The sequence below is a fragment of the Macaca mulatta genome, chromosome 17 (assembly GCF_049350105.2).
Source record: "Macaca mulatta isolate MMU2019108-1 chromosome 17, T2T-MMU8v2.0, whole genome shotgun sequence".
Classification (NCBI taxonomy): domain Eukaryota; kingdom Metazoa; phylum Chordata; class Mammalia; order Primates; family Cercopithecidae; genus Macaca; species Macaca mulatta.
Window position 1 is genome coordinate 107,201,528 of NC_133422.1, and position 23,473 is coordinate 107,225,000.

The window sequence follows — 23,473 nt, forward strand, 5'->3', positions numbered from 1 at the left end:
TCTGGGACCCAAACTCTGAACCCCTTTGCCTTAAGGCAGACTGAGCTGGAGGCTGTTTCCATTCCCCAAAAGAGCCCCTGCGCTCAGCATTTTGCGAGCTTTGAGTGTGGAAGCTAGGATCGAGGGCTTGTCTGCTGTCGGAGAGTAGCCACCTACACACATCCTGAATGTGGGTGCCTTTAAAATATAGATACCCAGGAAATCCCCAGAAACGTTGGAGAATAAACATCAGCTCAGGTTGCCAGTGTTTAGACACTGCATTTAGTCCCAGAGGACGGATGCCACACCCAGGGGCCAGAGGCAGTCTTCCCTCTGACTTTTCACTTGGTTTTCTTTCAGTATTTGAAATGTAGAAATCAATCCTGGATGTCAGAGTATTGATTTAGTTTTCTTTTTTCCCAGGAGGCATGATTAACAAAGAGCCAAAATGGCAAACCGCGGGGAGGCCATGGCATGGGCTGTGCCTCGAGAGCCATGCCTGTGGGGCTGGCCTGGGAGGGCATCTCTGGTCCACACAGGCCAGTCTGTGCTGCAAAGCCTGGGTGCAGGCACAGGGATGACGGGAGGGTCCTGGAGTCAAGGGAGCAGCTAAATATCAATGCAGCAACTTCTTTTTGCCAGAGATCCAGGTTGAAAAAAGAAAATGTTACACCTTTTAAAAAATATCGTACTTAAAACCTGCATTTGTTCTATACCCCGATCATCTTTTTAGAGCCAAAACATCAAGAAATATGGCCTGAAAAAGGCTCATGAAAATTCCATTCTGAGAATTAAGTAGTAATGACACTCTGAAACCTCACTGTTTAAAGAGATCCACTGATAGTATAACAGGACCCCCGATATAGTTATAAAATTCATTGTTAAAATCGGGTAATGTTTGCAAGCGTCTGGCCCACAGATATGAGGAGCCAGTCTTCAGAGGACGCTGGAGGACGGTGCACAGCTCCCTGCCAGCGGCTGCAGCTCTCATGCTGCTGGGACAGTGGCTGGATGCAGACCTGTGTGGTGCAGCGTCTGCTGCTGCTGCGGTGAGGGTGGCCACATAGGTGACGCCCTGCCAGGCGCATCTAGGCCCAGCCTCGCGGTTGTCCACTTTGAGGCCAGGTATCTTGGGAATGCAGGCCTGTTGTGTCTACAATCTCACACTCCTTAAAACTCCCCTGACCAGGACACACGACAAGGTTTTCCTATCAAACTTTACATGCATTTCCTAGGACATCTCCGGATTTCATCAGCTCCGAGTGGACCAAGCCTTTGTCCTTACAGCTGGGAAGGCATTCGATACCCAGATCTGGTCACATTCTGCCTGTTGGTGCATGTGTTAGAAGCACGTGTGTGTTTCTGCCCACCTCATGGCTGCTGAGGAGCAGTGGCTACTGCGTGTCATTCTTGTGATGGCTTTGTGATTTTGTGTGCAAAGCCTTGTTTACAGGCCGCCCCCGAGAGCAAAGGATAATGGTGCATTATCTATTAACGTGACCCTGGAGAACTCTAATTGAACTGCACAAATGGAAGAATCCTCCCCCCTAGCCCCTGCTGCTCACAGACAGTACGCTCAGCCCAGCAGGGGCTGCTCTTACAAATGCCGTCGCAGCACAGGCAGTCAAGGCTCGGCATCTTCCGGGGCCCCCGGTTTCCTTTGAGAGGACGCAGTATTTTCAGAAATGGAGTTCGCATGTGTACTCATCAGTCAGCAGCAGTCAGCTGTGACGTCTCCGAACTGTAGAGGCTTTGGACTTTTTGGCCCACTTTCTACATAGAACGATGGAGATTTAGGATCTTACCGCCCTAGTTTAATCTTGTTTTGCAGATGAGGGGCCGAGGTCCCGGAGTCCTGAGCCACGTGAGCTGGGCTTCCACTCTGGGCTCCATGCCGTGCTTCCTCGCCAGATAGACGTGGACGGTCAAGCTGTTTCAAGGTCTTATTCCAGTCAGGTTTTTGTTTGATTGATTTCTTTGTTCATGAAGTAGAATGTGGTTTATGTATTACATATATTTCTCTGTGTGTTTTTATTACAATATCTCATTTTCATGGGCTTTTGTAACTTAAGTTACCGCTAACCTGTGACCCTTGTAGTCTCTTCTTCCACCATGTGTATCCTGATATCGGAATTCTGCTTTGGTGGATGACTTTTGTGAAGTTAATTAATACACATTTCATTTAGAATAATGCTTTGAGCAACTTAAAGAAAGTGAATTTAATTTTATCACTTAGTTTTTATTTTATACTTAAAGAGCTTTATTTGACTTACTCAGATTTTTGCCATCAATGTTGTATATACACAAAGGGAAGCTAAGCAAAGTAACTTGGTTAGATTTTCCTAACATTTCTTCACATTCAGCATCCAACTCTTCTGACTCCCTTTAACTGGGACGTTCCCCAGCCATCACCGTCAGTCTTCCTCAGATGCCAGTTTGTAGATGTATTTCTCTTTCCTTGATGCCTCATGTGGCAACAAATAAAGACTTGAAGCTCTTCCTGGGCTCTCGAACCAGGCCTGCCGCATTCTCAGAGACGCAGAACCTTAGGAGATGCGTGGACGTGCGTGGTGCGTCTGTGTGCGCTGTGTCGTGGGCTGGCTTACGCAGTTGTGCGGCTGGCGTGTCTGACCTCAGTAGTGCAGACACAGGCTGGAGACCCGGGCGGGATTTCCGTGTGACAGTCTGCAGGCAGGTGTCCGCTTCTCCAGGGGACCCTGTCCTGTTCTCTTAAGGCCGTGCAGGGATTGAATGAGGCCCAGCCCACTGTGGAGGGGCACGTGCTCCCCGCGGAGCCAGCTGACTGCAGGTATTAATCAGCCACACCCACCCGACGCCCGCACAGCCCCCGGCGAGGGTTGGACTGGGTGGCTGGGCTGGGGCCTCAGCAGACTGACCCCTGACCCACCCGAGACCAGGCTCCATCCTGACCCACCTTCCTCATTTCCGTGAAATGCATCATTCCTTCCTGGCCACCTGCCCGGCGCACACCCAGGCTGACCGCAGGACCATTTGCTCTTTCCTAGGGTTTGTTACTTCCCGTGCCTTCATTACCCCTGGGGCCTCTCCTCACACGGCTCCTCAGGCCTGGAACGCCCCCAGCCCCGCTCACGTGTGCGATACGTGTGCCAGGCACCTCCTGGTGGGATTCCAGGTTCTGCCCTGGGGCTAAGAGCACCTGGAGGCTCAAGGTGACTTTGAGACCCTCTCGCGCAGGGTCTGGATGGATCGTGGGAGAGCCATGAATAGAGCAGCTGCCGTGGAAGCAAAGCCAGGGCGGGAGGACGGCTGCACCTCCACCCGCAGAGCACCGGGGTCTCGCAGGAAAAGCAGAGGCCTCCTGTGGCCGCTGTGCCTCTTCCAGAAACTTCCTTATGCACAGAACGAGCGTCGCATCCCGAATGACTGGCAGTGGTATTGTGGATAAATGTTAACCTGGAGGTTTTCATCTGAAAAGTTCTAGTTTAATTTTTAAAGTCTTGTTTTTACCAATTCTGCTTGTTCAAGACATACCTTATGCTTTTTTCCTCTAGTTTTTCTTTTAGAAAGAATTTAATGAATTGTGCTGGGATCACCCTCGTAACGTTCTCCCTCACCACCCCCTGTCCTCCGAGTCTCTCCACTCCGGCCCCAGCAGTTGGCGTGTCAGTTATATTTATATTATACATCCTGCCATCTGGAGCTCTCATCGAGAATTTCTCGGACATGGTGTGACTTCAGTGGGTCCTTTGTTTCAGAACAAGTGTGTTCTCCTTACTCTCTGGCACGGCCTCGGTATTTAGGGGTTTCCTCTCTCTGGGAAGCTGTTCCTTCTCGAGAACATAGTGTGCTTTGTTCCTCCAGTGAGGGAGGTGGGTCATCCTGGGGGGAAAACTGCCGGCAGCTCACAGAACAATAGGACAGAGGATACTGTCCACGGCTGTCTAGGTCTGAGCTGTTCAAAGGTATTCTCCGCGTTTCCATGGGTTTCAGCTCTAGGTTAGATTTTCTCCCTATTAGAGGGAACAGCTCATCCCCCCGCATCGACAGAGGGGAGTATCTGTTGGCAAGCGGGATGTCGAAACCCAAAAGCGAATTATTGGTAGCAGCCCACGTGCAGCACATGCCCACGGCAACCAAGCTGCACGGTGGCCTGGCGTGGTGTGTCCACAGCAGGAACGCGCAGGTGCTGGAAACCGAGTTTAGAATATTTGGAGTGCACACAGGCTCATGAGGCTTTCTGAATGCTCGTGCATGTCTCCGTCGTGGGAGATGCGCAGTAGACACACAGAAGCTTGTTCTGTCTGTGACGGGAGCAGCTCCTCCTGCAGGTGTGGAGAAGGCCCTCTGTCCTCATGCGTCGGGCTGCGGCCCAGGTGTCTGCGTCACCGAGGTCCCTCAGTAACTTCAGGGCAGAGGCCTTCTGTCCCGGATGCCTGCCCTCAGGGGCTGTGTCTTAGTCTGTTTTCTGCTGCTGTCACAGAGTATCACGGATTGGGTAGTTTACACACAATGGAAGTTTATTTGGCTCATGGTCCTAGAGGCTTGGAAGCCCAAGATTGAGGAGCTACATCTGGTGAGGGCCCCTAAGCTGTGTCTTCCCAAGTGACAGCATCACCTGGCGAGACAGCAGAGAAGGCAAGAGAGCAGAGAGCCCGAGAGGGGACCCAGCTTGCTCTCAGAACTAAAACAGCACTTACCCAGTCACGAGGGCAGGGTCCTCAGACCTGGTCACCTCTTCTTAGGCCCCACGTCCCAACACCCCCAACATTGGGGGTGAGGTTTCCCACACGTGACCTTTGGGGGACACATTAAACCCCAGCAGACTGCCTTGTCCCCTGCTCATTTTGGTTGTTTCATTGAAACGTGGGTGTGATGGATGCTGGGGTTTCTCTCCCAGGCGGCGGCATAGGCCGTCATTCTGGGGAAGGGAGGCTTTGGGGTTTCGGTGTCCAGGACTGTGTCAGTTTCCTATTGCAATTGACAGATCGCCGCAAACAGTGGCTAACCACACACATTCATGGTCTATAGCTCTGGAGGCCAGAAGTTCTAACACCAAGGTGTGAACAGGGCCAGTGCCTTCCGGAGGCTTCAGGGAGAATCCTTTCCTTGCCCTCTCCAGCCCCAGGTGCTGCCTGCATTCCTGGGCTCATGGCCGCACCACCCAGACCCCTGCATCCATCCTCACATCTCCTCCCTGCCTGAGCCTCCCGCTGCCCTGCTGGAAGGACCCTGGGATGACCCTGGATCTCCTGGATAGTCCAGGATGACCTCCCCAGGTCAAGGTCACTGACTTAATCCTACCTGCAAGGCCCTTTTGCCACATAAGGTGACATTCACAGGCACCAAGGATCAGGTCGTGAGCATCTTGGGGGCCATAACTCGGCCAACCCCAGTGGCTCTCTGTGGTGCGTGGGGGCTTGGGTTGCACTGTGAATGACTGCAGACTGTGCCGCAGCTCAGGTAGGGACCCCGAGGGGCCTCCAGTGTTGGGCTGCAGCGACCAGGCATCGAAGCACACACTTCTGGGGATGTTGGGGTCCTCCCTGCCCCTCCCTCTTCCCGTGCATTCCTACCAAGGGGAGTCTGTTATGCCTCCACGTTGCACCTGTTCTCCAGGTGTGTCCACGTGAGCACACGGCAGAGCCCTGAAGACTTCTGAAGATGCAGGCTACTAAGCCTTCTGCGTAAACCACGGCTTAAAATAATACAAAACATGATGAAGTGACTCTGCTATTATTTTATTGTAATTATAATAAAATACACCTAGGCGCTAATTCAAAAGCATCGAGTGATCTTTGCAGGTATTCACTACTTTGTACTTGGACAAGCATTTGCCTTCCCATGAGCAGTCTTCTGCCTCAGGGCTCAGTTGGCCCTGCGAGGAGATGCCTGGTTCCCCAGTCGCCTGGGCAATCGTGCAGCATGGGTGGGGGACAGGGCCTCAAGTCTTCCTCTAAAATCTGAGGAGCTCTGATTCCTCCTCAGGGAACATGGTTGGGCCTGGTGGGACTGGGCCTGCAATTCCCTTCCTGCTGCTGGGGGCTTGGTGTGGGGTCCAAGGCCCAGGCCAGCGCCCACCCCTCCTGAGGCCCTTCCTGCCGTGGCCTGGCCAGGACCTGAGGCCCTCCTTTCCATATCCGTGGTCACACATACAGCTGGGCTGTTAAGGGCATCCCCACTGTTACTTCCTGGGAGCTGCGGTCACCCTCAGTGAGCCCCTCTGTCCTTCTAGTTCAGGTCTTTCCAGAAGGTACTTCCTGTGACACTGAGTCCTTGCCCCAGCCCAGGAGAGGCCACTGATGGATGGCCTGCTGGGGTACAGAATCAGAGGGGCCTCCTGCCTTGCTGTGACCATGAGAGGCCGCTCATTCACCCTCACCCTCACCCTCCCACTGTGCTCCTCACTCACCTACCTCCTCCAGTTTCTGCCCTGTGCCAGCTTCTCCGTTGCACAGAGAGGGGACATGCACACACACATGCACACACAAACACGCTCACACACGGGCTCACATCCAGGCATGCACACACACATGCACACACACACTTTCATGCAGACATGCTCACACCTGTGCATGCACAGATGCACACACACGCACGCACAAACATGCTCACACACGTACACACGCATGCACAGTCACACTCACACATGCACACACACTTGCATGTAGACATGCTCACATGTGTAGGCACGGATGCTCACACACATGCATGCACACACACAGGCACATGCACATACACACATGTACACACGGACATGCTCACACACATGCACACACACATACAAACACACATGTGGACTTACCGTCTAGTGAGGCAGTGCTGTCTCCTCAGAGGCCTGCATGTGCGGGTGGGTTGTGGTCCCCGTGTGATGTTGGCCAGGCCTGCTGTGCTGTGAGGAGCTGGCCATGGGGGTGGGCCTCACCTCTAGCTGACCCAGTTGGTGGCCACATCCCTGGTGCCCAGGCCTGGTCCGTGGCCAGTGCAGCCTTCACACCTGACAGCACAGACAGACCCTTCTTGCCCAGACCACAGCAATCAGGCACTCCCTCTCCTTCAGCACGGGGCTGCTGGGCAAAGCACAGCCGTAACTCTGGAGCAAAACCCCTGAAGGCCCCAGTGAAGGCCCCAGCTGCCGAGCTGTTCTCCCAAGACCCCCCCCAGGCTCTGGGAGGCAAGGCCCCAACCCCCACCCAGACTCTGGAGCAAAACCCCTGAAGGCCCCAGTGAAGGCCCCAGCTGCCGAGCTGTTCTCCCAAGACCTCCCCCCAGGCTCTGGGAGGCAAGGCCCCAACCCCCACCCAGAGAGGGTATGAGGAAGGAGCCCACTCTGTGCACAGGCTCTGCCTCTTTCTCCAGGGTACAGGTGGGGGGGAGCCCCCCAGGGATCCGATGCCTTCAACACACAGTAGTTTGCTGAACCCAGAATCTAGGCATCTTTGCCTTCATTTTTGGCTCTTCCAAGAAGAATCCCATTGGTACCCACTTCTCACCAAGCATCTGGCCTGTCCTGATGCGGGGTGTGCTTCGCCTCTCTGAGCAGCTAAAAGATGTTTGAAGGGGTGGGGCCTGTGAGTGAGAACCTGTCTGGCCCTGGAGCTCTGGGAGGTGGACGAAGGCGTTCTGGAATATTTCAGGCTGGTGCCAGATCTGTCATGGCAGCCTTCTCTCATGCCTGACTCAGCTCTGCCCTGGGCACAGACATCCCCTCTGAAAGGGCCCGTAGCTCCCACCTACCTCTGCCGCTCTCAGCAGGGAATGCCGCTGTCTTTTCACGTCCTCCTGCCAACCTGGGGCCCAGGCACTTCTCGTGGAATCTAAAGTTGCTTTTGAAGGAATTCTTTCTCTATGCGGCGGATTCCTGCTCCTCATCCAACAGGGTCTGAGCGTGCTCCTCCTGGCCAGGATTCTGGGGCCTGGCATCAGAGCAGGGCGAGGGTCACTGAGCCTCCACAGCTCCTCAGAACTCTCTGCTCAGGACTCCACAGCAGGGCATGGCTAGGAGGGAATGACTTGTGTGGGGACCGGGATAGGCACCAGGTGGATCCTCAGGTCGGTCAGCAAGGACCCTCAGGGGGTCCCCAGGGCCACTCACCTCCCTGCACCCGTGTCTGCAGCCAGTCGTGCATGTGGCTGCTCCGTAGCCTGTCTTGGTCCCTTTCCTGCTATTGTGGGTAGAATTGTGTCCCTGAAAAGATGTGTTGAGTTCTGACCCCCAGTGTCTGTGGGTGTGGCCTCGTGGAGGTGGGGCCGCTGCCTCTGCAGATGGATGAGCTCAGATGGAGTCGCCCTGGAGTAGGAACCATAATCCAGCCACTGGTGTCGATGGAAGATGGGGAGAGATACAGGGAGATAGGCTCGCAGCTGGGTCGGGCCACAGTCAAGGGTGCTGGCTCCCCAGAAGCTGGCAGAGGCAGGGCGGCTCCTCCACTGGTGCCGGTGTGCACGGCCACACCAACCACCTGCTTGCTCCAGGCCCCAGAGATTCTACCCCAGGGACACAGGGGACTCACAGAGGCTTGGCCTGCAGCCCCCACTGGAAGGGTTGTGGATGGGGATCTGGCACATTCGATGTAACTGAGAGAGGTTGGGTTAACCAGGCTGCCTGGGAGGAGATGGCGTCCACTTGCAGTGCACCTCAGCGCAGGGTTGCGGGGGGCGGGGGGTCCCAGCTGGGGCAGTGCATAGCCCACCTCGGATGGCCCCTGCCCACGGTGGCGACTCTTGAGATTCCCTTGAGGCGGCCCCGGTGCCCTGGGTTCTACAGTTGCCCACGTTGATGTCAAGCTTTGAGTTGTGGTTCTTGCCTCAGGAGCAGCTCTCCCCACCATGCAGGCAAATGGTCTCTAGTTAAAGTGAGTTTGCCTTTTGTTTTTTCACCAAACAAACCCATCCGAGCAGTACCCGGGCTGCCCCCAGGATGGCGTGAGCCCACCATGATGCTCCCTGTGACAGGGACCCCCTGCCAAGGAACAAGGTGCAGATTCCCACAGCGCCCTGTGTCTGCTCGCGTGGATGCGTGTTACCATAACGTGCACATGTAAAAGTCATGTACGGATTTCAGAAACTTTAAAATAGCCATACCCTTTGGCCTGTACCTCTACTTGTAGGAAATTAACCCAGAGAAACAATCAGATGTGAGATAAGGATTTACCTGTGTGTTTCTTTGCCAGTGTTTATGACAGCCAAGGATCACTAGAAAACCTGATTAAAATTTGAAACACCTCCCAGGAAATATTCACCCAGCTACTTAAAATCATGCAGATGAGTAGCATCATGAAAAAACGTTTGAGTGAAAAATTTGTTACAAAGAATATACATTGCTGTTATAATTTTGTATAAAAAGGCATCAGAAGGATAAAAAGACCTCTAGGTGATGCTGTTGAAGTGTATTTTATTTTTATTTTCTGTATTTTCCAAAGTGAATGCAATGATCTTGTAGTCAGACAAAAATACATATTAAGTTACTTGTTTTATGCATCAAAACGTAATGGTCATTTGTGTGTGAGAACGTTAGATGATGGAGTCCAGGTCAGCAATCCTGCCAGATTTTATCCCCAAAAGACCATCTCCTCACTAACTGTCCTTATCAACTGATTCTGCATTATAGTTTATGTTAATGTGAATTCCAGACTTCCTTGCCCTGCAAAGGTACAAAAAAGTCAGAAGTCCAGCAGCTCCTCCTCTTCCTTCCTCTCCCGCCCCTCCCCTCCCTGTCCCCCACTTCAGAAGTGCAGTCCTTCAGTCGTCCGTGTGTGGACCAGGACCTGCTCACTGCTGGGACACAGGGACCTGTTCACACGTCACACTGGCCCCCGAGGGGGAGGTGCCAGCAGGTGCCCTCCCGTCACCGCATGGAGGCCATCACATACCCAGGTGCCACGTCACCTCTGCTGCAGCGTGAGCTCTGGGCGGGCAGGAGCCACCAGCCTTGCTCAGTGCCGCACCTCAGAGCCAGCCCTGGTTGTCCGGAATCGAGGGTTCGTTTCCAGATTTCTGGGGCCACGGCTTCAGTGCATCCCTGACATGCTGGGTGTTATCCCGCCAGGCTCTACCAGTTACGATGAGCTTGTGAATTTCCTCACAGTCCTTTTCCAGTCTCCACCCTCTCTGATTCCCTCCCAAGCCGTGGAGTGAGGCTGTGCAGTAAACACCTATGCCTTCCCTCCTGTGGCCGGGGCCGCTCCGCCCCTCCATAGCCCTGCTCCCCCCCCTCCATAGCCCTGCTCCCCCCTCCATAGCCCTGCTCCCCCCTCCATAGCCCTGCTCCCCCCTCCATAGCCCTGCTCCCCCCCCTCCATAGCCCTGCTCCCCCCTCTCCATAGCCCTGCTCCCCCCCTCCATAGCCCTGCTCCGCCCCCTCCATAGCCCTGCCCCCCCCCCTCCATAGCCCTGCTCCCCCCCTCCATAGCCCTGCTCCCCCCTCCATAGCCCTGCCCCCCCCTCCATAGCTCTGCTCCCCCCCTCCATAGCCCTGCCCCCCCTCCATAGCCCTGCTCCCCCCCCCTCCATAGCCCTGCTCCCCCCCCTCCATAGCCCTGCTCCCCCCCCCCATAGCCCTGCTCCCCCCCCTCCATAGCCCTGCTCCCCTAGTCTTGGGGTTGGCACTGGGAGCCTGGCCCTGCCTGCTTCAGCTCCCAATTCTCACCTCCGCTTTGTGGCTGATCATCCAGAAAGGTCGGTCGCTATGAGGATGTTTGGTATCCAGGTGTCGTGTTACCTTCAGCCTCCCTCCTGGAGCGCCTGTGGTTCCTGGGAGAGAGGCTGAGCCAGGGATGGAAAGAAAGCCGTCCCTTGGGACACACGGCTTGGGACCTTACCTAAGTGTCCTGGGTCTATCTGCTGGGAACTTTGTGGATGCCATTCCCCTTGCGACACTACAGACACCACAGGTCTGCATCTTTGTGCCTCTGTGTGGCCTGGGGCAAGTCGCTGAACCTCTCTGCATATTCTGTAACATGCTAAAAACGGTGCCTTTTCCCAGCTCTCTGTGAAGACCAATAGTTTACAGTGTGGGAAGCATCTGGCAGGTGCCTGGAGTGCCCAGTGCTCCCTAATGCCAGGTGTAACGGTGACAGTCGTTCTTTAGGCAAGCGTTAAATGATTTTTATGGAAAGATGGCATCATTTGTGCTATAATTTAAGGCAGAATAAAGACTTGACAGAGCTAGAGAGAAAGAGAGACTTAGTTTAACAAATCAGCTCCTGAAATTGTGGGTGTTGGAAGGTCCAGAATCCGCAGGCCAGGGGCAGCCGGGGACTGGGGAGAGTTGGGTTGCAGTCCAGGCGGTCTGGGGGCAGAGCTCTCTCTTCCTCGGGGAACCTCTGTCTTTTTCTCTCAAGGCCCTTGATGGATTGGGTGAGGCCCACCCACATTATGTCACACGCTTTACTCAGTCTACTGACAAAAGTGCCAATCTAACCTAGCATTTGACCCAATATCTGGGCATGGTGGCCCAGCCAAGTTGCCAGTAATAAAGTCAATGGCCACAGAGACCAAGGGTCTCCACCCTGGTACCCCAACATGACATGGTGCCAGCTAGAGGATGCTGGCCAGGGGACAGAGTGGATGGCACAGGGTTGAGGAAAGAAGCCAAGAGCATGTGTGGAAATGCCCAAGGGGTGAAGAGGGAGATCAGAGAAGTGGGATGGGCCAGAGAGTGTGGCCTTTTCCTTTCATCTTGCTTTTAAGATGCAACAGATTTCAGCAGTGGTTCTCAAAATGTGGACCAGCACATTCAACATCCCAGGGAATTTTGCTAGAAATGCACATCCTCAGGCCCCACCCCAGACCTCCTGGATCAGCAAGGAGCCATCAGAGCCCAGCCATGTGAGCTTAACAAGCCCTTGGTAGATCCTGATACAGCCCAAGGCTGGGTAGGCTGGAGGGCACCTGCCTGGCACCGGGAGAAGAGGGCAAGTGCTCAGGGAGTGTGGCCTGGGGCCGTGTGGGATGAGGACCAGGGAGAGTGTTTTGCCTTAGACTAGTGGAAAGGGCAGGGCCTGCATTTCAGGACCCTTCTGCCTGATGACAGGCTTTCCCTGAAGCTGGAGGGGTGGGGTTGGGGTGGGGGGTGGGGGACGGGGAGTGGTGAAGGTTCCCTGAACTGACAGGGAATGACTTAGGAGCAGACCCATTTGAGGGCACTTTTTGGAGACCATGTATAGACAGGAGGTAGCAATTGTGCAGTGGTAGGCACAGTGGGGTTGCTTCAGCTCTGGGCAGCCCAGGGGATGCTTGTCCACACAGGGAGAGGCTCCCATCCACACCGAGGCCTTTCCAGAGTCCTCCTTTCACTGGGCTCCAAAGAGATTCTATAGAACCAAGTGAAACTGCTGATACTCAATACGTTTCTCATGTTAAGCAAAAACAAAAACAAAGCAGCCATTTCTTACAGATTTACTCAGTACCTTCTATCTGTGGTTGTTGTACTTCTTATTCTGTAATTATTTTTTATTATGAATTATTTATTTCCAGATCTGTCTGGCCTATCCAGACCTGTGGGAGCTATAAGGGGAAGTACTGTGTCACCTTCATCTTTTTATCCCTTTGGCCTTGCTCCGTGCCTGAAAGGTCACTACACTGGAACGTCCAGGCGCACATGTGCCACTGGACAACGGGATGGTGGGGGACACACATGTTGCTGGATACTGGAATGGTGCACGCATGCTCTGTTGGACACTGGACTACTGGTGCATTGTTGCCGGATGCTGGAATGGTGCGCGCATGCTCTGTTGGACACTGGAATGCTGGTGCATTGTTGCCGGATACTAGAATGTGCGCGCATGCTCTGTTGGACACTGGACTACCGGTGCATTGTTGCCGGATGCTGGGATGGTGCGCGCATGCTCTGTTGGACACTGGAATGCTGGTGCATTGTTGCCGGATACTAGAATGTGCGCGCATGCTCTGTTGGACACTGGACTACCGGTGCATTGTTGCCGGATGCTGGGATGGTGCGCGCATGCTCTGTTGGACACTGGACTACCGGTGCATTGTTGCCGGATGCTGGAATGGTGCGCGCATGCTCTGTTGGACACTGGACTACCGGTGCATTGTTGCCGGATACAGGAATGGTGCGCGCATGCTCTGTTGGACACTGGAATGCTGGTGCATTGTTGCCGGATACTAGAATGTGCGCGCATGCTCTGTTGGACACTGGACTACCGGTGCATTGTTGCCGGATGCTGGGGTGGTGCGCGCATGCTCTGTTGGACACTGGATTACCGGTGCATTGTTGCCGGATGCTGGAATGGTGCGCGCATGCTCTGTTGGACACTGGACTACTGGTGCATTGTTGCTGGTTGCTGGAATGGTGCGCGCATGCTCTGTTGGACACTGGACTACTGGTGCATTGTTGCCGGATACTGGAATGGTGCGCGCATGCTCTGTTGGACACTGGACTACCGGTGCATTGTTGCCGGAAGCTGGAATGGTGCGCGCATGCTCTGTTGGACACTGGACTGCTGGTGTATGTGCACATGTTATTGGCACGAGCTGTAGTTCAAACCTCAGCCATTTGATGCTTGAATTCCCAAACCATTCATGGAAAAGGGTACTTCTTCCTGCTGGAATTCTCTCTCTCTTTTTTTTAACTGATTGGGGAGTGGGGTTGGGGGGGTGGTCTTGCTACATTGCCCAGGCTCAAACTTCTGAACTCAAATGATCCTCCTCCCTCTGCCTCTGCTTCTGCCTCGGCCTCCGGAGTAGCTGGGACTACAGGCCTGAAATACTGTTTCTTTAAGGAAGGGCACGTTACCGGTAATACCAAACCACAAAAGGATAGCCGCGGTTTTGGGTGAGGAGAGCCAGAGAGTTTCTTGCACATGGCCCTGTGGTGGCGGTCATGGCCCTGCATAGACACGAGCTGGAATCTGCAGGTGGCAGCCGGGACGCTGCGGGTGTCAAGTGCACATTGTGGCCTGGTGCCAACCATGGCGAGGGTGGAGAGCCCCGTGCCTGCAGCGCGCGCTTCCTGCACCGGGTCCTGCGACCTTGGGCAGGCGATGCCCCTGCGGGAAGAGGCTGGTCCATCTCCGGCCAGCCAGGGACCCACGCATGGACCCAGCGACCCACGGACCTGCTTACCTGGGCGCGGCGCGGATGGCATGCGGCCACGCGGAGGGGGCGCGCTCGGCTGCTGCGGCCTCTGCAGCTTCTGCACCTGCCGCGGGGCGGCCGGAGGTAAAGGGAGGCGGCGGCCAGGCGCGGCCCCGCGGAGGCAGCTGCACTCGCTCAGTCCACTCGCGGCTCCGCGCGGCTGCCCGCAAACCGGGAGAGTGTGGAGACCTGGAACCGGGGGGAGGGGCGGGGGCACTTGTTGTGGCACCCGCGGGGCTCCCAGGGGACCTCGGCGGTGACACGAATTTCTAGGTGACCTGTGTGGTACACTCACAGGGCTCCCAGGTGACCGCGGCGGTGACCCGCGGGGCTCCCAGGTGACCTCAGCGGTGACCGGCGGGGCTCCCAGGTGACCGCGGCGGTGACCCGGGGACTCCCAGGTGACCGCGGCGGTGACCCGCGAAGCTGCCAGGTGACCTCCGCGGTGACCCGCGGGGCTGCCAGGTGACCTCGGTGGTGCACTCACAAGACTCCCAGGTGACCCACGGTGGTGACACGCCGGGGCGGGCGCGCGCCGCTTCCGCTTCCGCCGAGCCGCCCCCCGCCCCCCGCGGCGCAGCGCGCGCCCCCCTCCCGGTGGCGCGGAACCAATCCCGGGCAGGGAGGCGGCGGCTCCAGGCTGAAAGCGCTGCCGTGGCCCCCTCCCCGCCTCCGCCGCGCCCCCTCCCCACTCGCACGGCCCCACCCGCAGGCGCCCCCCGTGCGGAGGAAGCGGATCTGCCAGCATCATTTCTGTTGTGTCGGAGGATGAGGTTTTGGCTGAGGACTGAAGAGATGGCCCTGGAAGAAATGGTGCAGAGATTAAATGCGGTTTCCAAGCACACGGGTAGGAGGAGCTGCTGGCCGTCAGTGATCTGTGCTTAAGCTTGACATCATGGGCTGAATTGTGGGGAAATGCGTCTGATTTTTGTAAGCCGCCCTCGTGTTCCTTTCTAGCGGTGGTAGCTGAGACATGGGGGGCACTGGTTGGTAGCTGGTGTGTTTTCAGAGGCTGTCGGCGATCGCGTGCTGCCCCGAATAGTTAAAATGACGGCACGTTGGTGTCACGGGCTCTCTCAGGGATGCTGGGTCTGCATGCGGAGCCATTTGTGTGTCTGAAATCTGCCCATCAACCTGCCCGTCCGCAGCCCTCGCAATGGAGAATGCACAAGTGCTTGCGAATTGAGAATGATCTGAGCCAAGGGCTTTCAGAGCTTGGGGTTTCAGAGCCAGGGGTGGGGATGGTGAAGCTACCTGGAAGCTCATTTTGAGGAGGAAAAAACCTGGACTAATCAGGTGGTTCTTTTCTTCATTAAATGCAATTTAAACCTCAGACAGATGTGTATGGGTAAAGAGTGGACTGGACGTTCATTTTCAGTATTAATCGAAATATTATTTCGAATAAGCTTTGAAGAGCAGTTCAGATCGATTATTTTAGGTGTAAGCAGAGACTGGGCTGACAGCTTGCATCTGGCCCTGGCTTTCAGGCGGTGGCATCTGAGTTCTCAGGGTGTGTTATGCAGAAGCAGAGGCATCCTTAACTAGTTTTCCTTGAAATGAAGAGGAAATAATGATATCTCATTAAAAGTAAGTTGCCAAGTGTTTTGCCTGATGTTGCCATATGTTATGTCATATATGCCATTACTAGTTGTCTAACTAATACTTGCCTGGGAGATTAAAATGTCGGTTGCTTGGTTTGGGTGTGGTTCTCTGTCTTTCTCTACCCACCCCGATGGATTTTGAGAGCGAACCAGTGATTAAATCAGCATAAGCACCATCGTATGGGTTGGTCTAATCAAGATGTTTTTAATGGGGGTTTTGTGATCAAAGCTGCTAGGCTTATTGTATATGGGTCGAAAGCAAACAAAACCATTTTCATGCCGTCTGCTTTCTGATTCTTAGACTATCAGCTCTCTTTTTCTGAAGCTTGAGTGGAGCTTTTCCGTGCAGGGTTTGCAGGGTTTGAGTACGGTGAAGGGCTGTGTGGATGCCAGGTTCACAAGGAGGCTTCCGATCGGCTGCGGGGGTGGAGGAGAAAGCACCTCCTTGCCCTGCGTGCCTCTGCGTGTGGCTTGATGTCAGAATCACAGAGTGGGAACCGCTCCAGAGGGTGATGTCATTCCCCAGATTTTTAGGGATTGGGGTTTCTTCATGAGCTCCGAGAGACACGTGCGCATTTTTAATTGTAAAAAGGCCGTTTCAGAAGAGCAGCAGTGACACTGGCCGCTCACTGAATGTCCTGCGAGCCAGGCTCTCGGTGTGGGCCCTCTCATCTGGAACAGGCAGTAAGATGTGCGTCCTCCCACACATCTGCATTACTGATAATTGCATGCTTCACCAGGACTTTCAAATCCAGCTTACCAGATATCTTCGGTTATGAGCACCCTGCAGTGTTTAGTTAAGGGAGGTGACCCTGCATCACACTCCACTTACCACCCATGAACACTGGCCTCTTCCTTCAGCACAAACCCACTTTCTGCTCACGCTGTGTGTAAGGTACCACTCAGTGGAGGCAAGTTATTAGATTGAGAGGCTGTAAAACCATCATGAGGGGGGTTTGTGGTGCGATATTGACATGACGCTACCACAGAGTGTAGGGGTGTGTGGTGCACATTCTCTGGTAGGGGTGAAGGTCAAGGTAAACCTGATCCCCACCTCAGGTTTAAATTCCAAGCACTTCCTCAGGAGAGTTCCCCACCTGCAGCCAAATACCTTTCAGCTCGAGGTCATGGAGCTGCTTCTCCTTCTGGCGTCATGCTAGGGTCCGTGCCAGGTAAGAGCTGATGGCAACAGGACACTGATGTGGCAGCTGGCGTAGGTCCTCAGGGCAGTGGTGGCGCTAGGTCACAGCTGAGGGATTGCGTACAGCGGCTGGCCTTAGAGCAGCTGCCTCATTCAGCTGCACAGAGCCTCACCCTCTGTAGATTCACTCTAAGCCCACAGGCATTTTATCTTTGCTGCTGTCCAGGACATGCTGCTGCTGTGTTTTAATTTCAGATTTATGCATGTCTTCTGTCACCTAGAACCTTCATTATCTAGGCTAATCTGCATGTAAAGGAGGATAATGTGTGCTGTCCATATGGTCTGTGAATCTGTAGCCTTTGACCTTGAGAACTGACATTTTATATACTCTTCTAAACCTGATCTTTAGTAACAAGGCCGGGGCGCTTTCCAGTGGCAACTTCCCCTTGGCCCCCCTTCTATGTGATAGGGCTCGTTTTCATCTATTTTTGTTTTCTCTTTGGAATTTTAGTAATTGGTGAAAAGGTAGAAGACATTCGAGGGAGCAGTGCTATGGATCTAGTTGATTTAAGCATTTGATGAAACAGAACAGTGGTCCTCCAACTAGAGCATGTATCTGCATCACCTGGGGGGCTTGTTAAAGCACAGGCTGCTGGGCCCGCCCTCAGAGTTTCTGATTCAGTAAGTCTGGGGTAGGGTCTGAGAATGGACATTTTTTAAGTTCTTGATGAAGTCCTTCAGGAATCAAACTTGGGGAACTGCTGTAGTAGAAAAATCTTTAAACCTAGCCCCACCTTTTCCGTTAGTTGATCTCATACTAACTCTTGTCATAGACAGATGGTGATAGATGGATAATACATGGATAAATGAGTGGATGGATGGATGGATGGATGGATGGGTAGATGGGTGGGTGGGTGGATGGATGGGTTGGTGGATGAATGTAGGGGTGGATGAGTGGATGTGTGGGTGGGTGGATGGATGGATGGATGGATGGGTAGATGGGTGGGTGGGTGGATGGATGGGTTGGTGGATGAATGTAGGGGTGGATGAGTGGATGTGTGGGTGGGTGGATGGATGGATGGATGGATGGATGATGCCTACCTAAGGAAGCTTTCATGGAAACCCAAAGGACTGGGCCCGGGCAGCTGCCCGAGGCTGAGTGCAAGGAAGTTCCTGGAGGGTGGTGCCCTGGGTGGGCTTGGAAGTGTCATGCCCTCCCGCGTGCCTCACCCTGTGCCGCTCTTCATCTGTATCCTTTGTGACGTCCTTTATATTAAACCAGAAAATGTAACTAAGTGCTTCCCCAAGTTCTGTGAGCTGCTCCCGCAAGTTAACCCAACCCAAGGAGGGGTCGTGGGACCCCTGATGTGTAGCCGGCTGGGCAGAAGCACAGGTCACAACTGGGGCCTGTGGTTGGCATGGGAAGTGGGAGGTCTGAGCCCTCACCCTGCTGGTCTGACACTGTCTCCAGGTAGAAGGCGTCAGAATTGAACTGGGTCACCTGCCTGGCATCTGCTGCAGAATTGATTGGTGCAGAATTGATTGGTTGCCTGTGGTGCGGAGAGACCCCACACACTTCTTGGTGTCTGGGGGCCATGGAAGTCTTCTATGTTGACTGTTGCAGGGTGAGAGCAGAGGAAAACAGTTTGTTCCCCTCAGTCATGAAGCCTGCAAGTTGCACCAAGGTTGTGAGAAGCTCACCTGAAGCAAAATCGCAGTGATCAATTTTGGAAAAAGGATACATAGGAAGTAGACTTGCCTCATTCTCTGATACTCCCGGCCACCAAACCCTCAAGATTGGCGTCCCCGCGGGGTATCTGCCTGCCGTGGCATGGAGCCCTCTCTCTCTCATGGCCACGTGACACACAGCTGAGGATGGCACCATGACAGTGTTTGTGTTACGGGATTGGGAAGCCCTTGGAGTGTGCGAGGCTGGTGTGTCCCTGAAACGGCAGGAGAGGGATTGAGAGCAGGGTCTTGGTCTGCTGGGGCTCCGGTAACACAGTGCTGCAGGCTGGTGGCTTCAACAACGGATGTCCATCTTCTCACAGTCCTGGAGGCTGGGAGTCCAAGGTCAAAATGTCACAGGGCTGATTCGTCCTGGGGCCTCTCTCCTTGGCGTGTAGACGTCGTTTCTCCCTGTGTCCTCACATGGTCGTCCCTGTGTGCATGTGTGTCTTAATCTCCTCTTCTTATAAGGACACCAGCCCTGTTGGGTTAGAGCCCACCCTAGTGACCTCATTTCAATTTAATGAACTGTGTAAAGCTCTTGTCTACAAATGCAGTCACACTCTGAGGTGCTGGGGGTCAGGATGTCAACGTATGAGTTTGGGGACAATCGGCCCGTGGCAGGCAGACATGTGGGCTGCAGGCCCTGGATGGCAGGTGGTGTGGGCGACGGGGTTCTGGGTGCAAGTGAAGGCCAAGCTGACGGAGCTTGTGAGTAAAGGAAGAGTGGGGTGTCGCCCTCCTTGAGCGAAAGCTGTGGCTGCCTCCTGTCCTTAAGCTCTTCCTGGGAAGGGGCCTGTGGCCTGAGCGGTGGGCTGAGGGACAGGGTAGCACGGAGGGGCTTTAGGGGATGAGGGAGCGTCCCAGGACCACCACACAGGCACAGCTGTCTGGCATCCCCCAGTTGCAGGTCTCAGAGGAAAAACTCTGGGGGAATTCGCCCAGGAGGCAGGGGGCGCGCATTTCTGTGTGGAATTGAAGAGCTCTCAGTAGAGAAGGTGTGGCTCCCTGGCAAAACGCCGCCTGCTCATAAGCCCACCCAGCAGTTTCTAACGAACGCCTTAGCACTCCCCTCTCATGCGCCTGCCTTCGGCCTCAGTGACTGGCGTCTCCTCAAGGAGCCATGATTTCTTTGTCCATTTTTTAAATGTGTTGAGGCCCTTTAGAAGGAAAACCATGCAGCCAAATGAGGTAGACGTCTGTGCGGGTTGCTATTTTGTAACATGAAATTTAGGTCTCCAATTAGATAGGTGTGACTATAAAGTACAGAAACATTTTTAAAGAACAATTAGCTTTTCTGGGATGTCGTGTTGTGGATCTTGTTACTAGGGATTCAGGAGTGGGTTTTTGAGATTTGAGCGGAGAGAGGCTTGTGAGGAAACAGTGAGTACTTTGAGCATCCTTGGCATCCCGTGTTGCCAACCTTCTGTGATCTGACACCACGGCTCAGTGTGTCCCGAGAGCTTCTAAGAATGCAGCGCTCGGGCCTCCTAGCTGGGTGAGTCCGATGCCCGCCATGCGAAGACGGCACGAGCACGGCCCCACGTGTGGAACCGGAGGCAGACTGATGAGCTCCCGGGGATTTCAGTTCCAGCCTGCTCTGAGGATACTGGGGGTTGACCCTGTGTTTGCTTGGAGTGCCCTTCAGGGAGACCCATGGCTCCAGAGGCTGGTGCTGAGTGACCGCAGGTCAGGTCTCAGGAGTGAGCGATGCCGGGCAGCACCTGAGGAGGGGACGCCTACGAGGTTCGTTCTGAGTTTCGTGGGGACTTGTGTTGGCCACCGCCTCCTGAGTCGCACTTTTGCCTTGGGAGGGTGGCCACCTTCCAGTGTCTTCCCGATCTCCCTCCTCAAAGCCACTCCTGACTCTTCCACTGCCCCCTCTGACCTCAGCCCCCACTGTTTCATCAGCTGCTGTCCTGGCACTTCCTCACCTGGTGCCTCATCGCCTGGCACTTCCTTACCTGGCGTTTCATCCTCACCTGCCACTCCACATCCCCTGCTGGCTGCCTCCTCCCTTAGTCTTATGTTTAGAGTTCCCTGCATTTGGCATTCCCTAAGGGTAAGACCACCTTCTACAGTGGTGCAAACTCCCCCTCAGAACTAGGGGCGCCAGGTCCACAAAGGCCCCCGGGCACAGCTAACCTCTGAGTCCACAAAGCCTCTCGCATGGCTGACCTCCAGGTCTGCAGGGGCCCCCGGCGTGGCCAGCCTCTGAGTCCATGAAGTCCCCGGCGTGGCCAACCTCATTGGACGAGTTTGCTTGGACCTTTGCGCCCCTGGCATGCTGCTGTTCTGCTGGTTTTTATAAGCCTGGCCCCTTGGGTATGGAAGACGCACGGATTTTAGGGGTTCCATTCATTTTGCAGACGTTCTGGGGAGCACATTTGTTGATCATTGATACCAGCTGAATACCAGAGGGTGCACTCCAGAATTAGAACTTTAGGGACTAGTAAATATGAGAGAAGCTGGCTCGGGAGACCTGCTTTCGCTGTAATAAAGAACAAGGCATAAGCATCACAATCAGAAGTTCTCCAAGCTTCAGCTGCCCATGAAAGGCATGCTATGTCTGATAAACACATTTTCATGAGTAGAGAATAATTTTAACAGACCCTAGGGTCTATTGATTCATAATTTAACCAAATACAGTTTCTGGAGCCAAGTTAGTTCTGCAACCTAAGTATGGAAAGCTCGGCTGCTTTGTCTGTGTGTTTCGCTTCCTCCGCCACCCACGACGTGCGGGCAGCACTCTCAACGTAGCCCCTTCTTTCACCAGAACTATCGTCTCCGCATCAGCTCACGTCACCGTCCGTAGAGTTGGAAGGATACCACTGTAAGTAGTATTTTCACACTTGTACCTTTCAGATTAACTCAGAATGCGTCTGGTCACATTCATTTTATAACTCTGGGCGTGGAGAAAGAAGCATCTCTCACGCCTTTCAGAATGTTTCCAAGCTAACTGCCCTTGTCTGATATACACACAAAAATGGAGCTGCCTCCATTGGAATTCTAGCGAAGTACTGAAGTTAGAACGTCTAATGCCTTGTGGTCATACCTGGATAAGATGTGGGATGAGGCTTTGCACCTTGTGAGGTTAGCGGGGCCCACTGTGAAGAAGGGTTGCGTTGACTATTAGGTTAAAATCCTGGTGCTGGACCCGTGACCTGTGAGGTCAAATCGGACGCACAGGCCTCCCGGGCAGCGGCAAACCCAGAGGCAAGGACCTGGTCTGGCAGGGCTGGCGCTGAGAGGTTGGGGTTGCCCAGTCTGACAGTGAGGGGCTTCCCAGCGCTGCTGTCACTACCCTGTGGGGGCTGCATGGGGAAGTCATTGGTCTCTACACAGCTCTGCCGTCTGTAACTGCGAATGTGACTGTGTGGTGCCTCGATTTCCTCATCTGCAAAATGGACTCAGGAGAGCACCTACCTGCTAGGGTTGATGTGACGATCAAATGAGTTAAATGAGTTAAATCTGCATGAAAAGCACTTAGAAGCACCCGGCAGACAGGAGGCTGTGGGGAACTGTTTGCTGTTAGGGTCACTTGTGCACATGGTTAGTGCAGGCAGGTGCTGGCCATGAGCTCCTGTGCACAGCAGGGAGCCGCTGCCACGGTCATCCTCACATACAGTCAGGTGTGTGACCACACTGATGATCCCAGTAATGAAGTATGTGGGGATTTTCCAGGTAAATGAGAAGGAAAAGGGAGGTTCTGAGAGGAAGGGTCTGTGGTTGACCTCATTACGGTCACATGGTGATAGAGGTGACATCCGTGGTCATTATTCTCACAGATGCCCACGGTCACAGAGAGCACGAGCCCGGCTTCAGCACCCAGCACTTCGCAGGCTGCTCTGCCATAGCGAGCTCCTGTCCTCCCTCCCTCCCTCCACCCCAGGAGCCTTTGTCCAGCGTAGGTCCCAGGAGATGCCCAGTGCTGAGAAGAAACCGAACCTTTGGGAGGAGACACTCAAGAAAACTTACAGTTGTGAGTTTGAAAATACAAAAGAGCCGATTGTTCCTCCTAAATTATGGGATTGGCTGGCGTTTGCATCTAAATTGGGCTCTCAGCAAAGGTTCTGTTGTTTTTTTTTTTTTTTTTTTTTTTGCTTTACTCCTTTATTAATAATGTTAAAGAAATGAGACAAATCTCCAAAGCATGAAAACCAATTTCTCAGCGTTAGTCCTAACACACAGTTGTGCTACTTAACTCCCTAAAGGAAGGAACTAGTATTAAGTTTCATTAATGACATTTTTGGCAATCTATTAGGGATGGTGAGCTAATGCCCCAAACAAGACTTCGTTTTTGTGAGAATGCCTTATCTCTTAAAATGGAACTTGTTATGGACAATGAAGAGAAGGATTCCGGCTGGAGCACCTAAACGCTGCACAGGGGACCACACGCGTCTCCGGGCTCGGTCTTCAGGTCTGTCATGGGGCGGCAAGGCTGGGGCGGAGGGCAGTGTGTGATGCTCACGCAGGGAGCAGCACTGGGTCACCTGCACCTCTGAGGCCGAGCTGTGTGGCCTTTCCGGCCATTCACCAAAGGTGCCTCCGCCAGACCAGAGCCACGACCTTCCCTGGCGGGTCCCGGGCTCGGACTGAAGGAGAGGAGGGGCTGCTCGGCGAGTGGCCTCTCGGACACCAGACAGGAAGACGACGGGGCCGTGAGGAGTCACACACCAAACCTGACGCACAGGCCTCCCGGGCAGCGGGAAGCCCAGAGGCAAGGACTGGTCCGGCAGGGCTGGCACAGGGGGGTTGGGGTCGCCCAGTCTGACCGTGAGGGGCTTCCCAGCGCTGCTGTCACTGCCCTGTGGGGGCTGCGTGGGGAAGTCACTGGTCTCCACAAGCATGCTCTGCCCCTCCCTGCACCCCACGCTTTACGGAGAGAGGAAGCAAGACACCTCCGTCTGTGCCTCACCCCCGGTGCGCACGGCGGCTCCCACCC

The 23,473-nt window shown here is 54.3% G+C and overlaps 2 protein-coding genes across 8 annotated transcripts in view; one reads left to right on the forward strand and one right to left on the reverse strand.

Annotated features, from left to right (window-relative positions):
- The window catches only part of MCF2L (MCF.2 cell line derived transforming sequence like), a 206,896-nt gene that overhangs the window by 64,516 nt on the left and 118,907 nt on the right, over window positions 1–23,473 (forward strand). For 3 of the 7 annotated variants that reach the window (XM_015121484.3, XM_015121493.3, XM_077974081.1), the window contains exon 1: window positions 14,749–14,905. The exons of the other annotated variants lie outside the window; for them this stretch is intronic. In XM_015121484.3, the coding sequence (XP_014976970.3) occupies window positions 14,827–14,905 (79 nt within the window). In that variant the 5' untranslated portion in view covers window positions 14,749–14,826. Of the gene's footprint in view, window positions 1–14,748; window positions 14,906–23,473 lie in introns of those variants that run through there. 7 annotated transcript variants of the gene reach the window in all.
- Window positions 12,344–14,809, reverse strand: LOC144336322 (uncharacterized). The gene is made up of 4 exons (XM_077974351.1): window positions 14,566–14,809; window positions 14,354–14,516; window positions 14,047–14,247; window positions 12,344–13,385 (listed from the first exon to the last, which is right to left on the reverse strand). Exons 1-4 carry the CDS (start codon window positions 14,807–14,809, stop codon window positions 12,848–12,850), a joined length of 1,146 nt encoding a protein of 381 aa, XP_077830477.1. The 3' UTR covers window positions 12,344–12,847.

What these genes read in the sequence shown, in the direction of transcription:
- LOC144336322 (XM_077974351.1), bottom strand. Translation starts at nt 14,809, where the DNA reads ATGATGCTGGCAGATCCGCTTCCTCCGCACGGGGGGCGCCTGCGGGTG. An exon ending in CGCGGTCACCTGGGAGCCCT is followed by an intron (nt 14,248 to 14,353) that starts GTGAGTGTACCA and finishes CCCCGGTTCCAG; the next exon opens with GTCTCCACACTCTCCCGGTT. An exon ending in GCCATCCGCGCCGCGCCCAG is followed by an intron (nt 13,386 to 14,046) that starts GTAAGCAGGTCC and finishes GCACCATTCCAG; the next exon opens with CTTCCGGCAACAATGCACCG.